The sequence below is a fragment of the Eptesicus fuscus genome, chromosome 2 (genome assembly GCF_027574615.1).
Source record: "Eptesicus fuscus isolate TK198812 chromosome 2, DD_ASM_mEF_20220401, whole genome shotgun sequence".
In the NCBI taxonomy this organism is placed as follows: Eukaryota; Metazoa; Chordata; class Mammalia; order Chiroptera; family Vespertilionidae; genus Eptesicus; species Eptesicus fuscus.
Window position 1 is genome coordinate 84,531,391 of NC_072474.1, and position 20,893 is coordinate 84,552,283.

The window sequence follows — 20,893 nt, forward strand, 5'->3', positions numbered from 1 at the left end:
ATGTTTAACTATGTCAGTTAGCTAGTTGGGTTTTGTTTTTTTTTAATCCTCACCCGAGGATATTTTCCCATTGATTTTTAGAGAGAATGGAAGAGAGAGGGAAAGACAGAGAGAAATATCCACGTGAGAGAAACACGTGGATTGGTTGTCTCCTGCACATGCCCAACCAGGGTCCATCCGGGCTGGACCAGGGAATAGCCTGGAACTGAGGTATGTGCCTTGACTGAAATCCAACCCGGGACTGGGCCCGCAAGCCAATGTTCTATCCACTGAGCCAAACTGGCTAGGACGGGTAGTGGTTTTTATAGAAACTCACTCCAGCTCTCCATTTTAAAAGTTTCCATTTCCCTCAAACAAGAAAATCAGCTTGCCAGTATGGTTAAGCAATGGTTTTGTCAGACAATGGTGGACATGAAACGAATCATCTGAAGAAGAAGACCTGGGCAGAATGATGAAGCACAATGATGGGTCCAGGACATAGAGATGGGCAGGAAGTCATTGTCAGCTAAGCCCATGGGCAGGTGACAGAAAAAAAGATCAAGGGTCAGGAAACATGTGGACCCTGAGGAGAGAAGAGAAAGTACTGAGTCTAAACCCACTTTTCCTGATTTCATTCAAGCCAAGCGGAAGGCAAAGGGCTGCGTCAACTAACTTTCCCTGAACTGTTGCATCAGCAGAACGTGCGGAGCCTCTCCTACTTATCTTCAGGTCCCAAACATAGAGTTCATGGCCATCTGGCTGTTCTGCTTTGGGCTCCAGCAGGCAAAGGGGAAGAAAGGCCACTTGGACATCTCTAACTCCTCAATCTTGCTCAAGGATGCCAGCTGTCACAGAATGTCATCAGCCAACAGAGCATCATATCAACATGTTCTCCACTTCATAAACCTTTTAGCCTATCACAATTTATGATCATTTCCATGAGCCTTGTGTTGTATCAGCTTTAAAATTCAAGCTTCTGAGTCTTTGGACTATTTATTAGCACCCGAAAGTCAAAATATTCATCCATCTTTTGCTTGAGGAAAATTTTGTTTTCTGAGAGGCAATGACCAGTCCTCTTAAATTTAAAAATCTGCATGTAATGACCATTCTTCATCCTAATGTTTGGCTTTTATGGCTTTTTTGTTACTATTCTTCCTCATGTTGAGTGGATGTCTCGAAGTCATTTTTTTTGTAAAGCAGAGTATCTAAATATGTACATGTTACATATATATATACACATATACATATATTAATGAAATTAACTTTTAAAATTATAAATGTAATATATTTTTTATATCTCCACCAGTACAGAAGATAATAAGATAAAAAATAAAAGTCAGTTGCCAATCTCACAAACATTGACATTCTTACACTTTCTAACATTGCCTCTTGGCATTGATTTGTGCATGAGGTGGATTTATTAGGTACAGATGTCCTTTTTTTTTTTTTTTTTTTTACTAAATGAGATCACACGAGAGATACCTCCTTAGAAGTTTGCTCTTTTCCATTAGCAATAAATTTAACTTTTCTCTATTAGTAGATATTAAGGTTGTTTCCATTTTAAAATCCTTTTTAATCATATAATATTGCAATGAATATCGTTGTTATAGGCACCTTTGTAGACTTGTGATATATACCTTCAAATCACTATATTTTGGTGTTTCTTACAACTCTAGTGAAAGTTTTGAAAACTGAAAACAGAGCCTGAAGGCAAAAATAAAGGGTATGACATCTCCCTATATTTATCCTCTTTGGTCTCTATCCTCAACTGCTGCAGATAATTGAAAGCTGACTATAGGAAAAGAAGAGAAGCAGAAAAGAAATATCTTTAGGAAATATGGACAAGAATTTTCTTAAATGCCATGAAGTTCAGCTCTTACGAGAGTTGTGATTTGGTAATTTTCATCCTGGTATACTATTTAAAAGAAAGTGATTTCATTTGCCACAGATTAAGTTACTATTTCCTTCCTTAAGTCTCAATACCACTGAGGTTTTTTTTATCAGCCCAGCACTGGGTTTTGCTCCTTCTAAAGAATGCCTATAATACTTATTGCCTGTCCGGTAAATTTGACATGCTATGTATTTAGCCTTACATATTTATTTTCTAATGGACCTATTCTGAGCTGTGAATTTCATGCACCTCTTCATGGCAAGCTTTAGACCTCTCTCTGTCTTTTGTAGCACCTCTGCAGCAATATGCAATGCTTCAGAAATGGTAATGAATACTTCGTTACTTCATGAGTTGATTTCTCTAGATTCTAGAGTCCTATCTTATCTTCTACTCAACAGCAATAGATGAATAAGGGAAATATTTTTTCCATTGCCCCTTCCTAAGGTAGACTAATACTTGGCATCCAATTTGAGTTTCTCATTCTGTGTTTCCAGGGTCTGAGTGGACCAAAACAAGACATTTTGGTAGACAATGACCATGACCTTTGTTTTGTTTCCTTTCACAGGTCAGGTGGCCTTAGCTGGCACATAAGGAGAAACAGATGTCAAAAATGGTAAGGAGGTGTGTGGTGCCAATGTCTGAGTTCTGGGAAAAGGAAACACTTCACTGAGAATAGGTGCCACCTGTAGGGGTTGCAGTCTGCCAAGCGAAACCAGTTTGGCTTAAAGATAGCGAAAAATAATTCCCAAGGGTATAGGTAATGTTTGTTTATACATGAAATTGAATGAGGGTGTGTATGTGTGTACGTGTCTATGTCTGTGTGTACCTGGTGCATGCTCCACTCCAATGAAGCCTATTGACCTCTTTATGAATCCCAATTGCTGAAAGAACACTTTTTATTTAATATTTGACCAGTTCAGAAGAACAGCTATTAAATTTATTGTAACAGGCATAGAAGAAAGAATTTTTAATTTCCTTCTGTTTTTAACCATCTTACTGCGATTTTTTAAGCTCCTTAAAAAATATTTTGGGCTTTGAAGAACTATGTAACTCTACACAAAAAATGAATATTATTTACATCTTCTTCCTAGAAGAATTTTGTTACATTTGTGTATTAATTTTACCCAAGGAGGCCATTAGATGGGATTTAGTGCAAAAGCTGTGTCTCTTCAGGAAAATTACTAAATTTCTTTGTGCGTCAGTTTCCTTATCTGTAAAATGGGTATAATAATTATATGCTTCTCATAGGGTTATTGAGAAGAGTGAATGTTTTAGGAAAGTCACAGTATGTAGCAATAAGTTATATATCACTACTACTGTCTTACTACTATTACTAATATCTTTACTATGGCTACCAAAGTTCCCACCTCTCTATTACTGTGCTTTCCTTTCAAACAAATATGGACGTCTGGGAAAAGAAAAATGCCATTAGGGCACTGCATTTGAAACTAAATACCACAGATTTTATTCCATAGGAATCTAATTTAATGAACAGTATATGTAATAGTACCTATCCATGTAAGCTAATGTAAATTCCCTATATATTTTGAAGGATTTTTCCCCTTTTAAGTCATGGGAATAACTATTAAAGATCTTATTATGAAGAAAGGACCTATGCTGAAGAATTGAACAGGCATCAATAAAAAACAACAACACACAATCAGTCAATCAATGTAAAATAAAAAATATATGGACCAAATCCTGTATATCAAAACTTCTCCACATCAAATTTTAGTAAGCCATTAAAATATGTACGTATAGGAGAAATTATATAAAGAAGAGAATATTGATGAAATTGAATATGGTTGTAAGGGAAAATATTGGACACTGGAGGCAGACAGTTTAGCAGAGAGATCTAAGATGTTGTCTCAGAGTTTATTTAGTCAAACAATTTGGCTCCTAAGCAACTTCAAAGCTATTATTTTCCATCAGTCTCAGCAGAAGCCCAAGGTAGAAAAACACTTATTTCAAAGAGATTTGTGGATGTAGATTTTGACTAATAGAGTGAATATCAAGAAGAGTTGTAGGGGAACTACAAAGTTTTTAAGAGAATTATGTCAGTCCTGGCTGAGTAGCTCAGTTGGTTGAAATGTTGTTCCAATATACCAAGGTTATAGGTTCACTCCCTGGTCAGGACACTTACAAGAAGCAACCAATGAATGCAAGATAAGTGGAAAAACAAATCTATGTTTTTCTCTTTCTCCTATTCTCTCTCTCTCTCCCTAAAGTCAATAAATAAAAAAAGAATTTTGTCAGCATAAATATTACCATCTTAGATTGGTATTCAGTTATTGTTCAATATTCCTGATTGCTTCACAATATTAATTTCTCTCCACTTAAGGACATTGATTTGTGAAGCAAGAAAATTTAGATTTTTATCCTGGCTCCTCCATTTCTTAGTGGTGTGGGCTGTCAAAGATGCTTAAATTTTATGAGCCTCATAGAATTGTTTTGAAGAGAAAAGATATTTTACAGCAGGAGCTTAGTACGTTTTAGCTTTTAAAATGAATTATTATTGAAAACTTATGACTTCTCTGAGGTCAAGATCCTGTTTTGGCACTACCATGAAACACGTGAGGAAGTGGGGAGTATTACAAGAGAACTACTCCAAGCTCTCTGGCAGGAGAGAGAAGGCCAAGCCCTGCTGCTCACCTTCTTTTACCCACCTAGGCAAATGAGGTGTTGAGGATGGCCTTTAAAAGCTTTCTAAAAATTAAAAATTTAGTGTCACATGTTTATTAATATTTAAAATACAAACTTTCAATGAAAATACTCAAAAACATGAGTATAGAGTAATAAACAAAATGCTACCCTCCTATCCCAATCCTGATCCTCAGGGATAATTATTTTTTAAGTTTCACGTGTGTCCTTTAAGAATATTCTTCTCTGCATGTATGTATAAAAAGTATTATTTGACTCTTGCAGAAAATTTAAGTCAGCTATATTTTTCTCACTAATGAATAAACACTGTTAAATTCTGATGTGTATGTTTTTAGTTTATTTCCTATACACAAGCACACACCTGAAGTTACTTTTAAACTTTTAGAAACACAGGCTCATAGATAATTTTAAGGATGGTTGTAGTTCTGGGGTCCTCACTTTAGACCGTGAATAATTCTTGCAATTGCATATAAAAGCCAGCTCTTCATGTTACTCCAATTCATTGGAATTTGGCTTTTGACTTTGGGAGCTAGGAAGGGAGAAAGACAACATCGTATACTACATTGATTTCAGCAGTGTTTCTAGATCAGAGAAACTGATTTCAATGCTTCATCTTTCTTGAAACTCAATTTTGGTGTCTTCCTCCCACTCAACCTCCCCCAAGCAGTTTTTTCATTCAGAATTTCAGTTAACAAAAAGCATAACTAAAAAAAAAAAAAAGGGGGGGGCAGAGAGAATTGCTTTAATAAACATAAAAGCTTATCTTCTGTTTGAGGGTAAGACCTGGGAAGCTATAAATCTTTTTATCAAAATGAATCATTGTTACCAAACTGTTGACTTCGGATTCTTCTATTTCCCTGACTTATCTTCAGCAGTAGGTAGGAACATTTCATACTATAAATATTGAAATGTAATTTGAAATACTCGAGGATGCTATAAGACCTTTTTATTTTATTTATTTTTGAAATTTTATTGAATTTATCGGGGTGACATTGGTTAATAAAATTATATAAGTTTCAAGGGGTATAATTCTATGATACAGCATCTGTATAGTGTATCGTGTGTTCACCACCCAAGCTCAAGACTCCTTCTGTCTCCATTTATCCCTGCATTATCCTCTCCTACCTTCCTTCCCCCTACCCCCCGCCCCCCTCTGGCTACAAGACTTGTTCATATGGTAGGTGCTCTTTTGGAAGACTCACCCTGAATCATGGCAAGTTTATTAAAATGCACTTACATCTCATATTAAAAATATTTTTGGTTGAATATTATTTAACTATTTTTAATAATTTTGAGTTTGCTAAGAATCCATTATTTTGTTCTTATGAATTATACTTTTAAAATTTCCCACATATTTTTAGTATTCATTAGAAAGCTCACAGTGAGTATAGTACACAATGGATAAAATGGTCCTGGAGCTATAATGCATGTTTTTATTTCCAAGTTTTGGAAGGATCTTTTTTATTCTCACGCATGAGAGTTTAACAAGAGTTTAATGTGATTAGAATCCCATTAGAACACACACACACACACACACACACACACACACACACACACACTTCATTGGTCAGGTTTTCCTCCCAGAGATTCAGATTTAATTGATGTAGGATGGTGCCAGTAGTTTTTCAAAACTCCCCAGACTCAGGAGATTCTAATGTGTAGCCAGGATTGAGAACTACTGGTTTAAAAATTAATAAATAAATTCTCTAATAAATAAAAAAATAAATTTTAAAGTAATAAATGTCTAATAAATTCTAATAAAAACAAGAACAGTGCAGTACGTCCAGTTCATGGCTAATATTTTTATTTTTTTATGTAAGAACTGCATTTTATTTTATTATTTTTAAATATATTTTTATTGTTGATAGTATTACAGATATCTTCCATTCTCCCCTTTCATAGACATGTCATAATCACTTTGCTATTAAAAAGAAAATAAATAATTTGCTGAATGAATAGGGATTGCTCAGCAATTTGCCACTTGTGCTTAAGGAGAAAACTCTGGCACTGAAGTAGGTTTCTGGGCACAGAGTGTGGGGCAAAACCTTATAGTGTTGACACTTTGGGAAGACTGTCACAATCATATGCTAGAAGAAATTCTATGTTGCCAAGTGTAGTTGTGGAGAATCTTTTTAATACTTTTTCAAGATGCAAATAATTGAGATCTGTCTTTAGTGGCTAATGACTTGTTGACTGAAGACGTGAGACTGGTTTGTATAATCTCTTGAGAACCTCTACAGTTCTAGGAGTTCCATCTCAGGAAGAGCAGCATCCAGGAGTCAATTGACACACTGTTCCATAAGAATTAGTGCCAGGAACAACTCCAAATATGACCCAACATTTGTTCCTCATGGTTTTATTCTCTTATGATTATGAGCTGAAAGACATTAAACATTTGACATTGGAGATCAGGTCAGGAAGAAGAGTATTGGGATTAGGAGGATAGTTTTGGCTGAAGATATGAGATTGGCTAATTCTCAAACATATGATTCTAGAAGTCTAGCCAAGAGATGGTCAGAACTTGGATGGTTGATTTAATATAAGTGCAAACTAGAAAGAACAGATGTTAGGAAGAACTGGCAAGGGTGAGTGATGCTCTGAATGAGAGGGCTGAAAGACAAGAAGTAGCTTTTCAGAGACTGTTTTTACCAGGAAGTGCATTTTACTGAGAGATGAACCAGCGTACGAGTCTGATCTAGAGTATAGCTTTGGATTCATTCAGCTTTGGCTCAAATTCTGGCTCCACCCCATACAAGCTACAGGGTATTAGCCAAGTTACTTAAACTTCTCTGAGCCTTAGTTTCTACATCTATTAAATGTGAGGATAATAATAGTACCTACTTTATAGATTTGGTGGTGAGGATTAAGGGACTCAGCACATGTAAAACGCTTACAACAGTGTTGGACATATGGTAATTCAGTAAGTGTTAGTTATTGTTATGGTAATACCAGTGGATGAAGGGGAAGTATGTCAGAGGAGGAATAATAATAACCCCCCCCCCCCCCACACACACACACACAAATTTGTCTTCAATTAACTGGAAGTTTAGAAAAAACAATTATGAAAACTATACTAAACCTGCTCTCTATTTCATGATATAATGAGGAAGAGAGACATATGTATCCAATAAATCTGATGTAAAGCAGGTTATCATATACACCGCAACAGATATTAGATAATGGGTTGTTGGAGTGTGAGGAATATAGAGGTCATCGGTTGGTTGTCTCTGTAACATCTGGTTTCCCTTGTTTCCTACAAAAACCTTCAGATTTTTCTTTGAGAAATAGTACCTTCCTCATTATAATGATGGGTTTTACTGTTATTGACCACACTCTTAGTTTCAGAAGTGGACTCTGATTGGTCTTAACCTATTGGCATCATTCCTACCTGATATATGGTCTTAATGTTTGTGTCCCCACCAAATTCATAGCTTGAAATCAAAGGTGATGGTCTTGGTAGGTGGAGCCTTTGGAAAAGGATTAGGTCATGAGGGCAAAAGGCCTCATGAATGGGGTTAGTGCTTTTTATAAAAGAGACCCCACAGAGCTCCCTAGTCCCTTCTGCCATGTGAGGATACAGAAGTCTGCAGAAGAGGGCCCTAACCTGATCATGCTGGCACCCTGATCTCAGGCTTCTAAGCTCCAGAAATGTGATAAATACATTTCTGTTGATTATCAGTCACCCAGTCTGTAGTATCTTATTACAGCAGCTGGAACAGACTAAGACCCTGCCCCCTGGTAATTGATGTAGGAATGAGCAAATGAGATGAAAAATGTGTGCTGAAGACAAAGAATCTTCCTCATTATTCCTCAAGAGCTTCTGGCAAAGAATTTTCTCCTTCTGAGGACAGTGGGATATGAGGATGTACAGCCATTTGTTTTGTACTATGAGGAGAGCCTGAGGGCCGAATTGAGAAAATCACAGAGAAAAATAGCAGGATGACACAACGAGACTCTGACAAAACTAGCTGAAGCCAGCCCATAACTTATAGCAACATGATCTTACACATTTAAGCCAGCCTGAGTTGGTTTTTCTGTTGCTTAAAACCCAAGGAATCCTGACTATTTATCAGTGAGAGTGTCATTCAGATGGGCGGGGCAGCCGTGATAGGGAGGGAAGGTACATCTTGGGGCCTGGTTTTAAAGGAAGGCCAGCCTCCTATAGGCAGATAATGGAACAAAGTACATCCTGAACAAGAAGAACACTTTGAGCGTAAGCCTGAGACAAGAAAGCATAAAGTATTTTCTGTAAGTGGACAGTGGACCCTACATGGCTAGAACAGTGGTCGGCAAACTCATTAGTCAACAGAGCTAACTATCAACAGTACAACGATTGCAATTTCTTTTGAGAGCTGAAAACCGACTTCTGCGCATGGGCCATGAAGTTTCAATTGCACTATACGTGCGCGCCCGCACGTGGTATTTTGTGGAAGAGCCACACTCAAGGGGCCAAAGAGCCGCACGTGGCTCGCAAGCCGCAGTTTGCCGACCACTGGGCTAGAATATTGAGTATGTCTATGGCACACTGGAAGGTAAGCTGGAAAAACAGGAAATGGGCAAAGAATAAAGCCTTTGAACACCGGCCTTAGGATTTGGGGCTTTATGCTGTGTGCAAATGCCAACTGTCAAAGATAAAAAATATATGAACCTTGTGTTTCAGAAAGATAACTTTGGCAGCAGAGTGATGGGTGGATTGGAATATTCTAGGACAAAGGCAACATGGTCACAAATCAGGGCAGACTAGTAAAGGAAAATAGGGAATGGATATGAGAGATGTAAATAATGTACACAAGATTGGATTTGAAATGAAGGGAAAAGGCAGGGGAATAACACTGCAAGGTAAGGAGCACAGATATCTAGCAGGACTCTGCTTGAGAAGGCTGAAGGAGCCAGTGTAGGAAGGAAGAGACAGAGTTTAGTTTTGGACACTATGAACTTAAGAGGTTGGTGGGACATACACATGGAGATGTCCAGGAAGGCCTGGAGATTAGAGTCTGGAGCTAAGGTAGGAAATCAGAACTGGAAAGCACAATTTTGCAAGTTATATCAACAAAGAAGATAGTTGAAGACACAAAGGGGAATGAGAGCCCTGAGAAAGTCATGGAAGAAGACAAGGGGTGATGACCAAGAATGGGTTTAGAGATGCCCTATGTTTAGGGTTGAGCCACTGAAGTGCATTCTCTGGATAGATAGGCTGTACTGTCAAACAAAGACCGAACTTCAAGTGGGGTTGGGCAATGGGATGGATGTTATGGAGGTCCGGGGCAGGGTCAAGACTGGGAAGAAGTTATTGTACTTTTGGATAAAAGGTGAGGGATGACTTCTCTTTCAAGAAACTTTCTGCTAAAGGAAAGGTAAAAGTAACAGACAACTAAGTAGCTCTAGGGAGAAGCAGGGACAAGGCTTCTTATGATAAGGAAATGTGTTTTGTGTATACAATCCAAAGACCAATTTTATTGTTTAATATTTTCGATGTGTTGCTTTGTTACTGGACTCATTTTCTCCACATCTGGAACTTCTATTTATATTATGTGGTCAAATGCATGAAATGACTCCCTTCTGGCTTTTCATCTGCCTATAACCAGCCTGACCAATTTTTGGATGATTGTCAGTTAGATCTGAAGTTGTATTTTTTATTTTATTTATAAATTTCTCTCTGTGTGAGGTGTTTCTTAGCGAGTTGTTTCATTTGGCTTTATTATGTGCACCAAGGTAGTGAAGTATTAGAAATGAACGTTCAGAAACACTCCCAGAGAGAGTTTTTATTTGTGCCTCCGGGGTCTACTCACCAATGTTTTGGAAACTCTGGAGACTAAATTTATATACAAAAGACATAAAAGTTTTCCGCTGTCATTGACTAGCAATGCTGGTGAAGTAATATTACTAGGAAACACTACCTTTATTCTGGAAAAATGTGGACAACACTGCAAACTAATACAACTAGGATGGAAGTATATACATATCCTTCTGTGAGGGATGAGTGACTTGTAACGACTTGCTTGGAAAAAAGAGCATTTTTCTTTTTTTCATTATTTGGTTCTGGAAAATTTGATAAGCTTTTAAGAGGGGAGATGGTATTAATTCATTAGAAAATGGTTACAATCTGCAAAAGGCACAGATGTGAAGTTCATTCAAATAACACATTTATTATATAGTAATGCAAATCTTATAAATAATCTTTTTCTTCATTACTCAAAATCAAAAACAAAATTCCCATCACCACTGCTTAATATATTAAGAACTTGTATATTGCTATTGTATAGTTCTATTTATTCCAACAAGTTGCTCTCTGTAAAGATAATTGTGATGGATACCCAAGAGGCATGTGATTTGGGGTTGGGGGTGGAGGAGAGTGAAGAAGAATGAAAGAGCAGAAGAAAGGAAAATGACAAAAAGTGTTTGAAATTCATCAAAATATTGAGAGGTGAGTATGCACAGAGATTGTGTTAGGCGCTGAGAACATAAAATAATTTTGACCTAATTACTACTTTTGAGGAAAAATCACTTATATAAACATATGACTATATTATTGTCTATCATCTATCATATCATATAAGTGTTTTGTGTATATAGGAAAAGGAAAGTAATTTCCCAGTTCTGTGAATAACAAAATAGCCCCTATTAATTTTTCTAGTAGCAAGTATAAATTTAGTAGTTATGGATATATTTATTAAATGTATGACTATTATTTAAATGTCAACTTGAAAATGATTATGTCAAGTACATGATACATAGATGGCACATATATTTTTATCCCTACAGTATCTTTGATAATAGGTCTATTTGATTAGACATATCATGATAAGTCTATAGTGTACAACATACATTTTGCTAAGTAAGAATCATCAGCATGCATTTCACCACTCTTACTATAACTTAACAACCGTCTTCTAAATGCAACTGTCCAGTCAGGTAAGATTTGTCTATTTATTCTTAAAGAGTATCAGTTGAAGAAGATAGCTGAATAAAAAACTAAAATATATCACTTGGAAAGGGCATTGAACTAGTTATTGAAGAATGAATACAAGTTTTTCAGGAGAATAAAGGAGAAAAAAAAAATTCATGGCAGAAAAGAAATCCCCTCAATGCACAAGTGATTATGTGTATTAAAGCCACAGCTTTAAGATCAGTGGTTCAGGGGTTGGGTAGAAGGTGAGGGTCCAGTTGAGTTGGATTCTTGGGGTGGGGGAAGGGGAGATCGAATGACCTACATTTGTCCCGGAGAGATTCTCCTAAGTGACTTGGCCCTCTATCCACCCAGGAAAATGAAAGTGATTATCACGGGGAGGCTGAGGAAGCCAGTGGCATCAATTCACTCAGCCTCATCCCTTGAAAGAGATCAGTTCTCAGCAAGAAACTGGATGTGCTGGAAGGCTTTGTCTTGGATGTTTTGTACCCCTCTGCTGTTAAATCCCGATTCCTCCACTTTCTAAATCTCCTCTTGTCCCACCCACCCCTCATGAGAATAATTGTATCTTCTTCATGGAGTCACTGTGAACATTAAAATAAGGTAACCCAAGGAAAGTACCTGGCACATAAAATCTACTTCCTCTTATTTTAAAAATCAAAGAGTGTCTTGATTAGTATCATGTCATTAACTAATGGTCAGAAAACTACTAGTATACATTGTTTTAAAACAGATAAAACAACTTTTTTTTTTGCAAGACTTTTAGGAAGGCAAAGGAACATTTATTTAAATTAAGAATAATTTCTTGTCCTTACTCCCTTTTACCCCCACGGGATGCTATAGAATGAAGGAGGGAAGAAGTGAAGCATTCAGAACCGTGCTGCTCAATGAGTGGTGGCTACTTTCATTATTTTCTAACGTTCTTTTCTGGTGCTGTGTGGCTTTCCAGGTAATTATTTAAATTTCCTGCATGCTTTCCACATTTAAAACTTGTTCTGTTTATCTGTAAGATATAACAAGAAACTATATGGGAGAGCTTGGGAGGGCACAAAGGCACACTTATCTATAGTAACTGAGATTTTTCCTTTGCAAGTAGAAGTAATGAAGTTCTGTGTCATCTGTTTCACAAAAAGGATGGGGAGTTTGTTTTATTTTTATTTACTTATTTTTTTTGGGGGGGGGTCTTATATTTATTAGGATGTAAGACTTTAAGAATAAAACCAAAGCCTTAGCCAGTTTGGCTCAGTGGATAGAGCATTGGCCTGCAGACCACAGAGTCCTGGGTTCGATTCTAGTCAAGGATACATACTTCTTTGCAGGCTCCTCCCCGGCCTGGGCCCTGGTTGGGGCTCGTGCAGGAGGAACCAATCGATATGTTTCTCTCACATTGATATTTTTCTGTCTTTCCTCTCTCTTCCTCTCTCCCTAAAATCAATGGGAAAATATCCTCAGATGAGGATTAAAACAAAACAAAACAAAACAAAACAAAACAAACAAAAAAAGAATGAAACCAAATTCTGATAGATGCATCAAAGGCAAGCCTGACCTAGCCTTCTTTACCTTGAACATACAAATACATATTAAGTTAAAAATATGTCATACAGAGAGTAAAACAAACTTGGGTGTGTAAGGAAGTAGGATAACGAGGGAGAAAGGGTATGCTCATAATCTCTTAACGCATGATAGTCATGAGTACACACCAGCTATGAAATCTAGTCCACCTCTGGCAAGGTAGTCACAGCTTCTGGTAAACATTGGAAACAAATTAAGTGAATAAACACAAGCAAGGAGAAAGTGTCATGCAAAAGTGTAATCAACAAACGGCACTATCAGGAAATATAACAGCCACTAGAAGACAGAGTTGATATTGATTTGGACTTTTTATTTGTAAAAGTAACACTTTATTGCTTTGACAAAACGTTTTAGAAACATACAAAGTCAAAAGTGCAAGTCTTCATCCATCTGCCTCTCTGCTTTGACCATTTCTCAGAGGTAACGCCAAGACCCTGACAATGGAAAAGTCAGCGGAAACACTTTGGTTAGACTTTCTAAAACACAAAATTTTTTATCACGGAATAAAATGTAAAAGTAGAGAGAATAGCAAAATGAATCCTAGGTACCCATCATTCACCTTCCACAATTATTAACCTTTTGCTCATCTTCATACTTACTTTTTAAGATATGAAGTCCAAAATACTGGTGATGGAACCAAATTGCACAGAGTGTAGTTTATGCAGTTTGCTTGGTGATACGAACAATGTATATTTTGTGCATAAAACCCAAAGAAGTAGCTGGAGAATCAGTAGTTGTGATGAAGTTAAATTTGTCCTGAGTGGAGCTACTGTGAAGACTGCTCATTTATGCTCTCATTGTTTTCACCGTAGTAACGTTAGTCCTAGTGCCTAGCACATAGGAGGTGCTCAAAGACTGTTGAACGAATGGGCCTTCTTTGCAGTTTAGATCATGGCAGCATGATGGAGACCGTGCATGGTAATGCCTAACTAACTTTTGCAGAATACTTCCTACTGTGTATGGGGTGCTTACTATGTGCTGGGCATCTGTGCTTACCAGATGTTAGGTCCTAGCCTAAGTGCCTTACATCATTTAATTGTTGCAAAACCCTACAAAAAGATACTATCTATTATCAAAAAAAAAAAAAAAAAAAAGGTACTTAATAAGTTACTCAAGACCACATGGATAGTAAGGGGTAAATCTGAGAGTCAAGCCCAGACAGTGTGGCCCCAGAGTCTGTGAACCTAGCACCATTCTTTGTTGTTTCGCCACAAATGTGTCTGAATACCATTTATGGGCACTTTGATAGGTGGTTGTCATACCTGTACTGACCAATTAACTCATAAGATCACTCCTTTGCAGTGGTGCCCGATAATGGAAGGGTGTTGCACATGGGATAGACATTTAAAAACAGTAAATAGCATACTTTGCCATTTTTCATGAATGCAAGGCATTTCTGAGTGCTGTGTGGGAGGGAATGTGGTAGACTGATTTCATCGAGACCCTGCCAAATTCTGGTCTTGTGGCCATCAAAGGTGCATCATTTCCTTCCAAGACTTCTAAAGGGGGCTATTACCATGGCCTGCAGGTTCTGGTTTGCATTCAGAGGAGACACTATCTTCTTAAGTGAGATGTGGAAAAGGAAGTGTCATGCATTGTAAATAAGGCTGAGAGAGAAGAACTGTTTGGAGATAGAGATGGGGAAAAATCGCCTTCTGCAACTCATGTTTCATCTCCTCCCCCTTATCCAGCTTTGCCAGAGCCCATCCTGTTTTCTTTGCTAAGTTTACTAGCAGGAAGTGAGGAGTTTCTTTAGGGATACTCCTGCCCCTAACAAATAACTCCTGGTTAAATATTAGTCCATGTGTATGATGGGACACCATGCCACTATTAAAAAGAACAAGATGGAGCCCCGAGGGTTGATGTAGAATGATCTCCAAGTTATATTTTAAAGTGAAAAAGCCAACACTCAAACAGCATTAATACCCAGGCTACTCTTTGTGGATGGAGGAGGGTGATATTACTATACTTACACGTGCATAGAATTTGCTTGGGGAACAAAAGGAAGGTAGAAATGCTTCTGCCGAAGGAAGGGCTTTTCATTCTAAACCATTTCACATTAAAATATTTTTAAACCAAATACATGCATTATATTTCAGAGTTAAAGTATTTCAATTGTTGCCCTAGCCAATTTGGCTCAGTGAATAGAACGTTGGCCTTGGGACTGAAGGGTCCCGGGTTCAATTCCGGTCAAGGTCACATGCCCGGGTTGTGGGCTTGATCCCCAGTAGGGGCCTGCAGGAGGCAGCCAATCAATGATTCTCTCTCATCACTGATGTTTCTATCTCTCTCTCTCCCTTCCTCTCTGAAATCAATAAAAATATATTTTTTAAAAAAGGTATTTCAATTGTTAACCTGGCAAAGGAGTAAGTACAGAAAAATTTCTCTAAAATAGTATAACAAAAGCAGCAGTTTACATTAATTGTGTATTCCAGGAGGAAGGGTTTGGACTATATGTAGAAGTAATTTTTCCTCTTCACCTTCCTCAAGGATGGTCCTTTAAGTTGTCATTGAAAAGCACCTGAGAAATGGGAGACAGGAATCTGGAAGATCCCATTGAATGAAGTTAGGAGATATCTGATGCCATGCCCTCCCCCCCCCCCCCCGCCCCCCCGCCCAATGTGGGGAGAAATGGAGGGAAAAGAAGAAATAAATGTGCTCAGAAAGGAATCAGAGTTCTCCTCCCAAGCTCCACAAAGAGTCGACACATGTGGAGAGAGTTGTGAGGTCTGGTGCAGTGTTCTGGGCGCCCAGGGTCTGGGAGCTTCCGCTTCACTGCTTCTCCAGTGAAGCAGGTTGCTGGGCCTCGGTCCGCTCAGCCTAAGGGTATCTTGGCTGGAAGCTGTGCTCTGTAAAGGGGCCTGGCCTAAGGCCCAAGAGGAGTCACGCTAGGGGCCCCCTGTGGGGAACACGGAGAGCCCCACTGGCGGGACGGATGACCCTTCACTCCCGCGGTGGGTCTGCCAGAGCTCTGGGTGCCTCCAGCTCTCTGGAGGCCTGGGGTAGGTTTTTGGCGAAAGCCAGATAAGGGGGTGGCGTGTGTCTTCAATGTAAATGCGTTTGGGGGCTTGACAGGTAACTTAAAAACACTTGAAGCTGCCAGGTAGAAGAGAAAATACCGGGAACTTTGGGGAACTGGGGAAGGGCATGCTGTGACTATTTCAGATTCCGATTTTTAAACTACAGCTGTGCTGGCCAAGCAGCACACCATGCCGGCTGGAGTCAAGGCCAGTTTCCGATCCCTGGAGCCCTGGCCGGTTGGCGATCCTGCGTTTCAGCTGAGTACCCGTCTCTCCCCAGCGGCTTTAACCTGATCCTCAACCTGCCTCCTGCCACCGAGGCTCACGTGGCACGGAAGACCTCCCCAAACTTGGGCGCGCGTCCCGAGGGCGCAGTGTCCCTCGCTGAGCTCCCCGCACTGCTCCCCAGCCTCTGGGCGGTCCGGCAACCGAACGAACCTTGGAGTGGCTCGGAACCTGTTAGCGGCTACCTTTTATTGCTGCCAGAAACAGGGTTGTCGCGTCTGAGACGTCGGGGGACTCGGGCCAAGTGTGAGACAGGGAGATGTCCTGGGCGTCGGGAGCCGGGGATCCAGGCGGGGTACCCGGCTGAGGGGCGGGGCCGGCAACAGGGTGGGGGAAGCCCTGCCCCCGGGTCCCGCCCCGCATGGCCCCGCCCCCGCGCTCTAGAGTTTCTGCCACAGGCTCTCCCTCTGCACTAGGTCCCGGGACCCCGGCGAGCAGCAGGCCGTGCGTGGTTGGGTTTCCTCGGCCCGCGCGGACAGCACTCGCGCGCTACAGAGTCCGGAGTTGTCCCGCAGCCGGCATCTCCTCTGCTGCCGGCGCCCGCAGGCGACCCTGCAGCGGAGGCCGGAGCCGAGGCACCCTCGCCCTGCGCACCCCGGAGTCCTGCGCTGCAGCGCGCGGTCCACCTCCACCCCTTCTTGGCGGGGCGGGCCGGGGGAGACAGGACCGGCGCCCCAGTTCTGGGCACTGCGCCCGCCGCGGGGTGCGGGATGGAGAGCAAGGCGCTGCTGGCCATCGCTCTGTGGCTCTGCGTGGAGACTCGGGCTGCCTTTGTGGGTAAGGAGCCCGCTCCCCAGGAGGAAGGCTGAGAGGCCGGGTGCGGGCGGGGGAGATGGGGATGCGGAGAGGACCCGGAGGCCAGACCTCCCCGGGATCTTAGAGCTGAAGAGTTGAAAGGGACCGGACACTCTGTGTTCCTTCATTTGCCAACGAGGCTCAGCGACTGGCCCAAGATTCCCTAGCAAGTTGGTGGTCTCCAGAGCCCGGATCCTTTTCCAGGACTCTGGTCTCGGACAGGGGCCTCGTCTGGAGCCACCCTCGGGCTCTCGGGAGGCGGGGGTGGGAAGGCGCCCGAGGCCGGCCGGCAGGAGATGCTCCCGCAGGCGGGAAAGGCGGTGGAAGGAGGTCCCCTGCTCGCACCATCCTTGCTCTCGCGCAGGGAAGGGAGCCCTGGAGGGAGCACCTTGCACCCAGCTCTGCCTCTGAAAGAGTCCAGCGGTGACCGGGGCTGCTCTTCCCTTTGGGCTCGAACTCACTCACACACTCGCTGTATGAGATGGGGGTCGGGAGCGGGGGCGGGCATTTTTCCCCGTCTTGGTGCAGGACTCCGTTTTCCTCGCAGAGAGAAAGGGGAAAATTGGGGCTTGGACTCGGGACTTTGACAGCTTCCCAAAGTGTCTCCAAGTAACAGTCACCTTCCTATGAAAAACAGTTTCACATCTTTCAAAGCGCTTTGGTCCTTGCGGTAAGCGCATCGTCAGAAGTTCACGTTCTGAAAACTTACTCCGGGGGACTCGGTCCCTAGATTAAGCACACCTCTCCTTGCCACCAAATATTTAGCTCCTTCGAGATTAGGAACACATATACTCTTGATGCAATAAATTCTCTTGCCTTTTTTTTTTCTTTCTTTCTCTCCCCACCCGTTGCCCCTAACTGTTTTCTGTAGCCACAGTTTGCTGATTTCCAGATTTGCCCTCTTTGGAGGGTGAGAAAGGGGACAGGGTGGAGAAAGGGGGAGGGGAGATATCAAATAATTCAGGAAGAAATTCCTTATATAAAAAGAAAAGGCTCTGGTCTTTAAAAAAAAGACATATAAAGTAACACGATCATCTGTCTACAGTTACTGATTTTTTTTTTTTTAATGATTTGGTTCATCCAGGGCCAGCTCCACCATGGACACTCATCTGTCCATGACAAGCCCTCCCTCTCCGGCTTTATTGGGAGAGAATGAAGGTCTGGAACATGTGGTTGTTCTGTATCTCACAAAGAAGTGAGTTCCTTTAAAGCCTGGGGTGTTTCATAGTGTAGCCGTAGTCAACTGGTAACCGGGTTGCCCTGAATATAATGATGAGGTTGCCCTTTCAGAGTGTGTGACTTGCTTAATTGGATTGGACTATAATTGGTGCCATCAAGTTCTAGAGACAGAGGCGCTGTTGTTTTTCCTTCCGGTCTTTGGAAGGGTAACAGTGCACAAATTAATCAATTTTAGTTATGGGATTTGAACATAGAAGGGCTTTTTATTGAGCAGTAGCATATGTACTTCTTATAGTTATTTCTTTAGAACTTTCTGAAGAGTAGAACTCAGACTTGCCAATGACAATGAATGGAGCTTAATACAGAAAAACATTGAGTGCTGGTCTACGGATATGAGTTGGAAGTTATCATTACTGGTAGCCTTGTTGCATAGTTTTTTGTTGTTGTTGATGTGTCCCTAGGAAAGTATAGTGCTGTTTTGGCTTCCCAGGGAAAACACTTAAAAAATGTTTCTAACAGAGGGAAGTGCATCTAGAGTGTGAGGTAATCTGTTGCAAAAATTAATGAAGATCTTCAGGAATCTCTCATTTTGGTGGTGGGGTGGGCAGAACTTAGTCTTTACTACCATATTTTTTTCCCCTCTCATATGCATGCGCTTAAATAATGGGTTCTTCCCCATTTGGATCATTGTGTAAATTAATTAAGTTGCTGTTTTTGATATGTTTCTCAACCTAGTGTTTATTTATCCAAATAAATTGTTTTCATTTTCCTTTTCTTAGACAAAGTGGGACTCCATTATTAGAAGGCTTTTCTTTTGCTTTTAAACATTTTGCTTTATTGTTTGTCTTTCATATTGTAAAGTGCTGTGCTAATTAACTGAACACCCAAGACCAACAGTTGTCCAAGAGTGGCCCTTAGACCATGTAGGATTGAGTTACCTGATGAGTTGTCCAAGAGTGGCCCATAGACCATGTAGGATTGAGTTACCTGATGTGCTTGTTAAAATGCAGAGTTGTAGGTCCAGGGACATTCTGACACACCTAAAGTCCAAGAAGCACTGCCTGAAACACAAGTTGGTACCAGTGCCAATTAGTTTGTAAGACTTGTTGTTGATATAAATTGATTTTCAGGTTTTTAAAGCTTTTTAAAATTATCTTTTAAGTATGTTACTTGTCAACAAATCTACAGTTATGTCAGCAACCTATTTTGCACATCTGGGTGAGTGTGTGAGAACATGTGTGGCCAGTTGCTCATTTTGCCTGCAGCTATTCACGTTGGGATCCATAGATTCAATGCATTGGATATTTGCACTGAATATTTGCTCATACTCTGTTTGCGCATACTCTCTCATATTTGCTAATACCCTCTTATTTGCCCAACGAGGTCAGTGCCAGTTTAGGCCTAGAGGGTCATTTGTACTTAGTTGATGTGAGTTAACAATCATATTAAGCTTGGGTGCTTATCAAGCATTAATCTCTTGCTAAGGGGGTGTTTTGGAGATCTGGATATTAGTTAAGACCATAGCATCATGGTTAGTTGTTGTTGTTTTTTTCTGATGCTCTTTCAAAACCTGGTAGCTGTTTGCATTTAGTTGACAGAGAACTCAGTTTTCTTGCTGTGGAGTAACATAACCCAGGGCGAGGAATATATCCTATGGTATTTTTAAGTAAAGTCAGATTTCTTGTGTTCCAAGCTCGGTTTCAGGAGGAACTCAGAGCTTTGATTGTTAAGTTGAGATTCCCCAATTGCAATTCATTAACATTACACCTTTTCTAGTCCTATTATCTGAGGAAAAGTGTATTAATAGGTATATTATGTGACATTTTACTCAGTTTCTCTCAACTGGTTTTAATGTAGTCTTTCAACTTTGGCAGTTTAGTTATCAGAAAACTGATAAAGGAAAATGAGACAAGGTCATGGATATTCCTACCCCCTTCAGGGTACAGATGAACTATATAGAAATCTCTCTAAGTAGTATTTGTTAATCAGCAATTTAGTCGAATGTGTGCATCCTATGTTTTATAAGAAATGTCAGTGGGTCTTTTCCTCAGGGAGTGAGATCATCAGATGAAGGTTCATTGGGTTTCAATGCCCCATATCCTTTTGTAAGACCTTGAAGTTGGCAATGCAGGAAAACAGGAACTCCACCCTAGCTCCATGAATTGCAGAACTGTTGTGTTGGTTTATGACCATCTGCCCATTCTTCCTGTTATGACACAGCTTGTGAACTTTTACTGGGAATGGTGAAAAGTAAATTCACAGTTTAATGAATTGCTGAAGAGGTCTTTTAAAGCTATGGAGTATGCATTGTTTATGGAAGGTGTTTCCTATTGGGTCTGACTCAGTGGCAACTACATTCATTAATTTAATTTGTTTCTAGGTTTGCCTAGTGTTTCTCTTGATCCACCCAGGCTCAGCATACAAAAAGACATCCTTACAATTATGGCTAATACAACTCTTCAGATTACTTGCAGGTAAGGATTGATTTTAGATATGTGGATACGTATTTCCTGTATTAAGTAACTCATTATTGAGCAAAAAATAAGTTCCATACAGCATAGTTGTAATAGATTTATAGTAATTGTTTATAAGTAGTGAGGTTTC

The 20,893-nt window shown here is 40.3% G+C and overlaps 1 protein-coding gene across 2 annotated transcripts in view; it reads left to right on the top strand.

Moving 5' to 3' along the window:
• The first annotated feature begins 16,823 nt into the window (after positions 1-16,823).
• Positions 16,824-20,893, top strand: part of KDR (kinase insert domain receptor) — a 43,462-nt gene continuing 39,392 nt past the window's right edge. The window contains exons 1-2 of one of the 2 annotated variants that reach the window (XM_008140318.3): positions 16,824-17,092; positions 20,670-20,763. In XM_008140318.3, the coding sequence (XP_008138540.2) occupies positions 17,026-17,092; positions 20,670-20,763 (161 nt within the window). In that variant the 5' untranslated portion in view covers positions 16,824-17,025. The remainder of the gene's footprint in view (positions 17,093-20,669; positions 20,764-20,893) is intronic. The other variant, XM_028143815.2, reaches the window with a different exon arrangement.